At 43.0% G+C, this 10,877-nt stretch overlaps 1 protein-coding gene across 1 annotated transcript; it reads right to left on the bottom strand.

Moving 5' to 3' along the window:
• Nucleotides 1-723: 723 nt before the first annotated feature.
• Nucleotides 724-10,650, bottom strand: wdr3 (WD repeat domain 3). Its single transcript, XM_028991123.1, has 27 exons — nucleotides 10,555-10,650; nucleotides 10,094-10,287; nucleotides 9,326-9,535; nucleotides 9,090-9,208; nucleotides 8,913-8,991; nucleotides 8,644-8,736; nucleotides 8,395-8,496; nucleotides 8,146-8,247; nucleotides 7,973-8,070; nucleotides 7,731-7,832; nucleotides 7,384-7,614; nucleotides 6,448-6,541; nucleotides 6,237-6,338; nucleotides 5,827-5,912; nucleotides 5,470-5,608; nucleotides 4,987-5,043; nucleotides 4,788-4,888; nucleotides 4,522-4,633; nucleotides 4,238-4,372; nucleotides 4,115-4,165; nucleotides 3,786-3,851; nucleotides 3,345-3,437; nucleotides 3,174-3,224; nucleotides 2,685-2,728; nucleotides 1,678-1,806; nucleotides 1,372-1,465; nucleotides 724-968 (listed from the first exon to the last, which is right to left on the bottom strand). The coding sequence occupies exons 2-27, from the start codon at nucleotides 10,265-10,267 to the stop codon at nucleotides 813-815; spliced, it is 2,820 nt and encodes a 939-aa protein (XP_028846956.1). The 5' UTR covers nucleotides 10,268-10,287; nucleotides 10,555-10,650; the 3' UTR covers nucleotides 724-812.
• Between the last annotated feature and the right edge of the window lie 227 nt (nucleotides 10,651-10,877).

The following is a 10,877-nucleotide window of genomic DNA, read 5'->3' as shown; positions in this document are numbered from 1 at the left end:
TGCGAGACAGATTTCAATTAAACCTCATACGGGGACTGGAATTAACAGAGAACTGCTATTTAAGTGAGGGATTTTTTTTCCATATAAAGGAATTTTTAATCTTGGTAGGTGTGACATTTATGGCTGAACAGGCGACTCAAGACCCGTAAAAAGCTCCCAGGCTTTTTACAGGCCTGTAAATACACAGCTCATTTGTTTTTTCTTTTTGCTTTTGGTATGTGACGAAACTGAAACTGGATTGAAAAGGAGAAATGTGTGTGGGGGGGATAATCTGAATACCCAAGGCCTTCTATTTACAGCTATATTAACATAGCACCATAAATGATGTGTTTGAAGTGCGTGAAACTCTGTTAAGTGTTACTGAGCGCATAGAACAAAAACAAAAAAAAAAAAACTTGCGTCGTCATCAGAAGCAAGACCTGACATGAAACTGGATACTGGAGACAGCCCAGTGAAACGCGGCTGGGGCCCGCTAACAGTAAATCCAGCTCAGGGTTACGAGCCTGTTAAAGTCTACCTGCATCTGCCACTTCCAGCATCACTCCCACTGAGGCTTTGGCGCTGCGTATGTGAACAGTGCATATGTGAACCAGATAAAGACATGCCGAGTATCTGGGTGGGTTCAGTGCGGCTGGTGGTCCCAGACAAGGACAGAGAGCTCCCTGCTGGACCCTCAAGTCTACAAAAAACCTAACAATGAGACTCAAACATAGTCAGGACAGGTTTTTCTCTTTCAAAAATGATTTATATTTAAAAATGGACTTATACAATATTCTGTTGCTGTGTGTTTTGGGAGGTGGTTGCCAGTCATTTCAGGTCAGTGTAAGTATGGCTCTCTCCCTCTTCTTCCTCTTCCTCTTTTTCTGCTCGAAACGGTCAGTCGCGTCAGCAAAGAACATCACATCCTCCTTGTGCTCGATCTCACGCTGTAGGAACTGCAGCCCGGCGCTGTTGAAGCCGAAGATGCCCTGAAAGGAGCAGCAGACCACGGAGAACCATCAGTGAGCTCCAGGGACTGCTGTGGGCTTTACTAGCCAACATCTCCTCTAGCAGCTGCAGCCGAACTAGCAAGCAGCCATGTCTGGTCAATGTGTACTCGTGAGCAGCTGGGACAGTATTTACATACAACTTTAAACCTGAACAAATATAATTGAACCAACTGCCATCATTCTGAAACCGAGAAAATAAAACTGGTGCAAATAAAGAAATATAATGTTGTTAGAACTCGGCTTGACTTGGGTGGATGGTCATTGGCTGGAAGCTTGTCATACCCTGTTAGTGTTGTTTATTTGTGGTTGCATGGAATTGCCATGATCGTTCTGGTGATATCAACAGCACATTTTACTTTTGTTAGCTTTTTGCAGCACACACCCTGATCTCCGTCACTTTGGAAATTGTGTTGGTCCTCAGCTCATCAATGACCGACAGCAGCATCTGATTACTGGTGATCTGACCGAAGTGGATCCTGCAATAAACAAACAAATAAATAGCACCCTCGCTCTCATTACACACAGTGACAAAGACCATCATTTCTTCTGAGACTACATGCTGTGAAAAGGTTGCTTTACAGTAAAGGTATTTATTTGGACATTTATAAAAGAGCTATATTATCCGAAGGTTCTCACAAATATTACAGCAAAACAGAGTGTATGTGTGTGTGTGTGTGTGTGTATGTACCTAAGAAGGAAGAAAAGGCAACGGCACACCAGCTCCACCTCCAGGCCGCTCTGGATGTAGGTGTTGAAAAGGCGCAGCAGGTCTGGGACGTAGGGAAATGGCAGCACCAGGAGAGAAACCTCAAGCTCGCTTTAGAAAGTAAGAAAGTGCTTGTCAATACAAAACTCACTTTATGAACTTAGACTAGTCACCCTCGCCATTTAAAAGTTAGTTAGCAAAATAAATAAATGTTACTTTTAACTGATTAATCTTTTAAAAGTAATATTACTATATATCTTACAGGGTACCAAAATAAATCAGTTAGGCTACACTTGATGTTATATTCCTCTTGAGAATGATGTAACTATCATTTCCTATCAGTTTCCCCTATGATCCTCACCCCCATCCAATGCCTCAGTCAGCTTCATACCCCCAGCATGGATGGACAGGTCTGCTGACCAGCGCCCCCAGTGGTCGCAGGACCAGATGGCTGTTTGGATATGCTGAAATAGCCCCGCCCCCCTACTACACCCCTCCCCTGCTGCAAGTGACTTTTTATGTTGGGTCGTGACCATGTGCTTATTTTGCTGAGGTGTTTTTTTTTTTTTTTCAGTTCCTACGACGTACTCCCTATTGGAGTGCAGTTTTTTTTTTTTTTGTTTTTTTTTTAACTCTCCTCCTCTATCCCCATGTGATTCCATATACCCTATCTTCCTGACCTGCCTACCCCCATATGTCATGTTTGTGTACATGTATTATCGGGTCGATGACCAGTTTTTCACTGGTACTTGTGACATGATGTACTGTAACTGCAACAAAGCCAGCATTATATTTCAATTCACCTTGTACAGAATTAGAACAGCAGCGATCTGGTAACTCAGTATTATTTAGAGTAGTTACCATAGTATTGTTTTTTTTTTTTGGATGTGTAATACCTCAAACTACTGTAAAATTATTACAGTGACATGCTACTCACCAACACAGGTCAACAGTTACCACTATGCCTTTATCATGTATTGACCACTCACCTGGACCGGACTTTCTTCAGAACATCCAGAACATAACGCGAGGGCTGGAGGAAATATGTCAGAGTGTTACCCCAGCAACAAGGCAACATGTAATCAGATTGAATCCATAATCGTCCATTGGCAGAGTAGGCCTGTATCTGCTTTGTTTCTTTCATTTTTCTTGAATTTTTTTCTATTTTTCACACTTCCATTATCGTCCTGCATTTATCATATTGAGTTGGAAATCAGCACTTATATTGAATTATGCCCATGGAGTACATTTATAGTATACATTTGGACTCATTATACACACAATATCAGTGTACCATTTCAAGGAGGTTAATGTGTCTTCCAGTTCATACAATAGTTTTTCCAATCTGGCCATGTTCAATGTAAGCAAGCATTCCTGTACGCCATACTATATGATTATTAAATCACACAGAGTGAAGTGGATTGGAGTTGCTGAGTGATACAGTGAAGGACAAAATATCCTGAACATTTCATACTTACGGAGATGTTGCCAAAGGCAACCAGGATTGGGTTTGTCTTAGGGGGTGGTAACTGCAAAGTAAAACCATAAAGACATTGTGAATGCCAGTTCTTGGTATATCATTAAAATCACAATTACTGCATTGCAAGAGCAGTGTGTGTGTGTGTGTGTGTGTGTCTGAGAATATATACCTTCTTCCCTGCTTCCTTGCAGGCTTCACTGTGCTCCTCCATCTTTTGGGTCTCTTCTCTGTACAACTCCAGAGCTTCCATAATGCGCTCAGCCTTACATAAAGTGAAAGTGATTGTTTTTGTCATTGTGATGCACAGCATAGCACACGGAAATGTGTCCTCTGCCTTTGTGAGCAGTGTGCAGCCATGAAAGGCGCCTGGGAAGCAATGTGTGTGGACAGTAACTTGCTCAAGGGGACCTCAGTGGAACCTTGGCGGTTCAGGATTTGAACCTGCAACCCTTCAGTTACAGGTCCACTTCCTTACCTGCTAGGCCACCACCGCCCTCAAAGACAGGAACAGATCAGATACACACACAAAAAAAACGACAGTGTCCATGAAAACTGGTTCATTGCTCTAGATAATCTCATTCAAACGGAACTGCTTCACATGAAGACTCACAGCTTTGACTGTCTCTACGGTCTTCTTTCCAGCAGGCCCTGCTTCACTCGGGGTCTCTCCTGGAACCTTTAAGAAAATAGGAAGAAAAAGAACCAAAAAAAAAATCTATGAGGCTATTTCTGCTCATGTGCAGAACCTGGCACAACTGAAACTTAGCTTTACAATTTTGGATGATGAACACTTTTATCATGATATTATTTAATAGTAGCTAGAACCCTTTTTACCATTATTGTAACATAATTGTGTTGCTCTTTGTTTGACTGATAAGAGACAAGAGACAAATGGAATTTTATGTTCACACCACTATTCTGATGACCCATAATACTCACCACAGGCTCATCTCCTTTGGCCATGCTCTCCTCAAATTCCGCTTCTCTTTCCTAAAAAAAAAAAGACAGCAGTGATTATGATGTTTCTTGCGGAAGCGGTCAGGTACTGTGCGAAATCTTCACCGTCTCCTTCTCTTCCTCCAGAATGATCGGTTCCCTCGTTCTCTCCCACAGACGCAGTGACTTGTCGTGGGATGAGGAAACAATATGGTCTCCACTAGGACTGATGGCCAAACACCACACCTCACGATGGTGACCCTGAAGATAAACAAAAAATAATCCAATAAAACGGTAAAAAAAAGACGAGTGAAAAGTTGTATTAATATAATAAGCGATTACTATACAGTAGGAGACAAGGAGACTGTCTCCACTACTCAACACATAACTCTGAACACCACCTCTCTCACCTCCAGGGTTTGGATGCGTTCAAACTTGTCTGCATCCCACTGTTTGATCTTTCGGTCCTTCCCCGCTGTAAAGAACAGATGAGTCTTGGGGACAAACTGGAGGAACATGACACTGAAGAAAAAGAAAAAAAATTATGAATCTCTGCATGACGGAAGCAATAATTTATTTTTCTTAAATAAATCACCAAGTCATTAAGTGAAATAAGATTTTGTGCATAAAGTTATGTTTCTTCAGGGTTATTATTTTGTGACCGCGAGCTTGCTACCTGTCATCGTGTGCAAACATGGAACGGTGACAGTCTCCAAAGTCCAGGCCCCAGACCTTCACGTTTCTGTCAGCAGAGCCTGTGGCAATCAAACTGCTGTCCTGTGTACGACAATCAGCAGAGAATTAACATTCACACAGGGTCTGAGAAGCAGCACGTCACCAAAAAAGTAAGCATGTGACATGTCACACAGCCTTACATGAGAGATGTCGAGGCACAGCACAGGAAGCTTGTGTCCATACAAAGACAGGAAGAACTGGGCAAAAGAGAAAAACAGTTGTTTAAGGAACAAGGAGCTCAGGCTCGGAACGTAGTGCGTGTGTGAATCAGCGAGACTAAGTGTGTGTGTGTCCATGTCTACACATTTAAACACACACTAAACGTATATACATACAGACACACACACACACATACTGAATCATTTCATTTCAAAGGGACATTCACTATCTATATATATAATTTTAATGTATAGTATAGTTTTGTTACTGATATAGTACCCTTTTCTGCCATATGCAGTCTTCATTTACAACCTATATACTGATTCTTATGCTTCTGTAGTAATCGAACAATTGTTGATATTGTATTATTACAGCAAAAACGTACAGACACTAGATATATTCAAATTTACTGAATGTACTCAATTTGTTTGTAATTTTTAAACAGGGGTCAAAAGAGGTTAAACCTTTAGAGTGTCCGTGAAGAAGATCTTGACCGTGCAGTCGAGCAGAGACACAGCCAGCAGCCTCTGGTCAGGGCTGATGCGCACGTAAAGCACATCCTCGTCCAGCTGCAGTGTCCGTGTGTGTTGCACGGTCAGCCTCCTACATCAGCGCGCGCACATGCACGCACACACACACACACACACACACACACACACAAAAAAAAAAAAAAAAAAACACAGATGAAGCTGTGATGCAACCCTAATCTATGCCAAATTCCTAAAAACATCAAGAATAGTGGACAGCTTCCCCTTAATTGCTTTTCCAAAACGTCCATGACTTTTCCTGGTTTTTAATGACAGTATGAACCCTGATCTTACTTGTTCTGTGCAGATTCCTGGTCCTTTACCAGCTCAAAGTCCCAGAACTTCACTGTCTTATCTGCACCACCAGTCACAATACCCCTCTGCATGTAGAAAGCAACAGTGTCAGTCCGGTCACAGACACTCTTCCAATCACAATGAAACAGTCACATGTCGGCATTATTTTAACTGGAAGAATATTTGGAAGATTAGTAAATGTTCACAAAATGAAGATTAGCTAATGTTCATAAAACAGACACCATGTTCAAAGTTGTATATAATCAGGAATACATTTCATTACCACAATAGTTTGTGTTTAGCTCGTTAAAGCTACATATGAACAAGAATAAACGAATAATATTTCCTCCATCACAGAGCAGCCCCCATGGATGGAACAGTCCACTATAGAATAAGGTTGAAAACAGTACCTGGTCAGGTGACAGACACATGGACCACAGCGCTCCGGTGTGAGCATCAGTGGTCTCCAGCAGACTGCCTGAAGCCAGGTCAAAGATCTGAAGCTTCCCTGACTGGGGGACAGAGAGGCCAGGGCAGGTCAGTGTTTATTAAACCACGCAGACACCAAATCACCACCAACACAGCGGGACCGGGCCAAACTGACTGGTGCGCAGTACGTACCTTGGTTCCAACGATGACCTGCCGGTCGCCGGGTACAAACAGGGAGCAGAGAGCGTACTCGCACGCCATGGTTCGGATAACCTGGAGGGTGGACCTATAAACCACAGTTCAGCATCACATCATGGTGATTTCACGCGTCTTCTATTCAATTAACCAGTAGAGTACGGTTTTCTAATTTACATTCGTCAGACGCCCTTATCCAGAGCAACTTACAATCACTAGTTTCAAAGACAGTCCCACCCTGGAGCAACTTTGGGTTAAGTGTCTTGCTACAATGGTAGTAAGTGGGGTTTGAACCTGTGACTTTGTGGTCTTCTGGTTCAGAGACGAGTCCATACATTTTTGGCAGTAGTTCGCAGGTTTAAGGCAAAAAATACTTGCTGTTAACTATGTACGTATGTGCAGGCGTACAGCCACGGTCTGTATCCTGCGTTTTGTGTTGGTTTTTGTGCACATACTCAAAAACGAACAGTTTATGAATAAGGATGCAATACCGCCGTAGGTTTATAGGGGCAGCGTGGTGAGATCTGTCCTCAACAGATGCCGATCTTGAGATACAGGTATTCATTTACGGACACGCATTTGTAGCTCACAGCAAGTATATATTAGATGTAACTAGACGCCGACATCCACGGCTTTATGCAATGAGCAGTAATGAAGGGATTCGGTGAGCGTCAGTCAAATAATTGCAAATGTGCATTAAACTAATTTCTCCTACCCGGCAGTGTCAAATTAAAATTTACGCTCATTTGGCATGTCACTGTAATTTTGCCTTGGTAGTGGCCTAGTGTGTAAGGGTTAGAGTTAGGTGGGTCAGGATATGTGGGAGCTGTCAATTTTTTTTTTTTATTTGTCATGTACATAGTCATACACGGTATGATATGCAGTGAAATGCTTTATTCATATTGCTTTATTCACTAGAAACCCGAGTCTCACCTGTTCCACACCTTCACCGTGTCTCCAGAGGCTGAGAGGATGGCGATGTTGTCTGAGCTGAATGCCAGGGTCCGGGCATCGGTTCGGTGTCCCCCCAGCGTGAGACACGCAGTCTTATCGGCTGTGGGGTTGTTGATGGAGGTGAGCAGAGTGTAGGTCTCCACCTTGTTGTTCTGCAGCAGCAGGACCACTTTCAGCTCTCCGCGGGGCGCCATCAGGCAGTCCACCGACCTGAGATACACGCAGTATGAACACAATAGCGTGGATAGTTTCAACGATGATATAACAGTATATCTAAAACGAGGCTTCTGAGGAGCATTAGCAGGGTTGGTTTGAAGTAAAAGCACCTTATCTTCCCAGAGGCCTTGATGCTGGCCAGTCTCAGGATCTCTTCACTCAGTTTCCTCTCCACTGTGGGCTCCACTGCATCACCTTCTCCTTCCTGGGACCTGAGACATGCATGTTTGATGATACCTAAGAGCTGGGCATTACTTGAGGGGAGTATGCAAGGACGTCCTATTAAATTTGAAAATGCATTCTGGATAGAGTAAAACTATGTATTATTTTTATTCTGGATGAAGTCCAGTACTTGGCCTTTTTCTTGGCCTTCTTTAACTTCTTGTGCATCTTTCTCTGAATCTCCTCCTCAGAGAGTACAGAGAATATCTCCAGCGTGGCATCTGTACCCTAGGAAACAACCACAAATTAACCACACAACTACTCCTTATCTCACAAGAATAAACAAAAAAGATCTATACTTACATGACATAAGAGGACCCTGGCTTTTGAGTCAGTCATCAAAGATACAACTCGGTCCCTAGCTTCCCTCAGGACAGAGCCAACTTTCTTACAGCTGAGGACCCTCTGTTGAGAGATGGAGCATTAGAAAATATCCAGAACAGCCTTGACTGATGACTGACTACACACCCTAAAGTACTAAAAGCAAGGGATATTTTGTTCTGTAAACTGGTTTATTGGAAGTAATTCAGAACAGAAAACACAATGATGTACCTCTTCAAGCTCCTCATCCTGACCTTCATCCTTCTCCTCATCAGCACCATCGTCTAGGAGACTTTTCCCCTTTTTCTCATGAGGTTCTCCAGCCTCCTTTCCCTGAAGAACATCAGAAAGGGAACAATATGATTGAAACCATCTAAGAAAACGTCAACCTATTTAAACACATTTTATGCTGTTTCTATTCTTAAATCAGTGTAGTTCTAATGATGATTGATTGGGAAGACTGATGGTGGCCATTTTCACCTCTTCCGTGTAGTTGATGTCCCAGGCTCTGAGCTCACTGTCTGACCCAGTCAACAGCCTCTTCTCCTGGCTGAGCAGCGTCATGCCCCACACCTAAAAATCACCACATCCAGGTTCACATCACACTGCTCACTGATGGACAATGATGAAGTCATCCCATCAAAATACTTATTTTTATTTTTAATAAGGATTGAAATACTGGAGCAAGAATGTTCAGAGAGGTTTGGGACACTTTATTCTCTATCTTCTGCCCTGTATTTGATGCTCACCTCACTTCGATGTCCCGCCATGGTCTTAAAACAGTGCTGTGTGTCCAGATCCCACCATTTCACAAATGTGTCCTTTGAACTGAACATAAAAAGAAAAAGACCATTACAGTAAACCTGACCTCCTTAACCTTGCAATGCACATGAAACACACCGTGGGGGTGAATTTTGTTATACTACCTGGTGACAAGGAGGTTTTTGTTTTTCAGGAACAGAACTTGTGTGACGGCATCTTTGTGACCTTTGAGTCGGTACAGACCACACTCGTTAATCACGTCCCACACAATCACATCTGTGTCCTGCCAAACAGAAAAGAGATACTAGTGTTAACTTCTGAACAAAAACACCAAGCAAGATCATAATGGTATCAAGGCTGAGCAAAGACGCACAATATGGTGATCTCGCTGGGAACCTACCCTAGAACCAGTCACGAGGCGTGCACCCAGCGCATCATACTGGATTGCAGTGACTGCAGATTTATGGCCATTGAAGGAGACGTTGCTTTCCCCATTAAGGAGGCTAAAGATTCGCAAGGCCCCATCTTCGTAGCCCACTGCGATGTGGATGCCATCAGGGGACGGACATAAGTGTGTCACTTCGTGTTTCTTGCCCTCAAGAATTAGAACCTAGGAAAAAGAAATAAAGGGAAATAAAATTATGAATTATCATCATCCAAAACAACCAGTTTAGAAAAACTGCCCCTTTTTGATCAAATATTGATTTACCTAAATTTTTGATTGCACAATATCTCTTTTCTTTAAAAAAATATATATACAGTATTATGATAGTGAAGTGATTGTCATTGTGAGACACTGCAGCACAGCACACAGTGACACAATGAAATGTGATTTTTACAGCCAACATGTCTACAGTATGGGGAATTTAACAGCATATAGAAGAAATTGGCAACACCTGAACACACTGCTCTTGCACAGCATGCAAAATATTGCACAAGAACAGACACTGACATCACCTCTACTATAACTGTACAGTTCACAGCAACGCTGACTGGAATTAAGTTTGCATGCAGTTCGTGTCTAACCTGGAACCTGTCGTCCTCTAACCGTGAATTACTGATTTTTCAAAAAATCACACACATGTAGTGTAAGATGATCCTTTATTAGTCCCATAAGTGAGAAAATATGTTGGCATATGTATGTGTGTGAGAGTGAGTGAACAGCGACCTTCTCCGCTTTCCGCACATCCCATACGAACACGTGCTCGCAGGCTGCCACGGCCACGTATCGTCCCTTCTCTCCTCCTCGGAGTGTCACATAGGCGATGTTGGCTTTCGGACTCCCGATCACACCGAACACGGCGCTGGCGACGTAGCGCAAGTACTGCTTCGTCAACCCCATGGCGCCCGAACGCACGCTGCCTGTGGGGTGGACAGAGAAGAGGGGGCCCTGGAGATTAAAACACTGTTTATCTCGTCAAGTCAGGACGTGACATGCGGATTTTCAGTTCTGGCTGAAAACTGCAAGGCGACTTGTTGCACGGGGCGACCGTCCTTCTTCAGATAGCCGTATAGCTAGCGAAGTCTGAAGGAACCACGTGGTACCCGAGCGTCCTAATAAATACACACATTTCGCACGTTTGCTTAAAAACAGACGGTGTAACAGCTGCAAGTCAACGCTGAACTTACTGAGTTGGGAAGTAGTATTATCTTCTGACTGGTAAATGAACCATGAGAAGATATTGCGGAGTACAGTACAGGGACCACAGCCGGAGCGGAACACGCCGTGACACGGAAGGAGGGATAAATCGAACATCGACACGAAGAGATTTAGACACATAAGAACGGCGTTTGCCAATATTTTCTATTTAAAACAAGTAAATAACAAGAATATGGGTAGTCTGAAAATTATAGTGTGTAATTTGTGATAATTTAATAAGATTAAAATATGTGTATTGATTCGTTTGGTCTAGATGTGGGTCCCTTTAAGGGACTCCCTTAACAATTGAAAA

This window comes from Denticeps clupeoides, chromosome 9 (assembly GCF_900700375.1).
Source record: "Denticeps clupeoides chromosome 9, fDenClu1.1, whole genome shotgun sequence".
NCBI classification, from domain to species: domain Eukaryota; kingdom Metazoa; phylum Chordata; class Actinopteri; order Clupeiformes; family Denticipitidae; genus Denticeps; species Denticeps clupeoides.
This window is presented reverse-complemented; position numbering and strand designations above follow the sequence as displayed.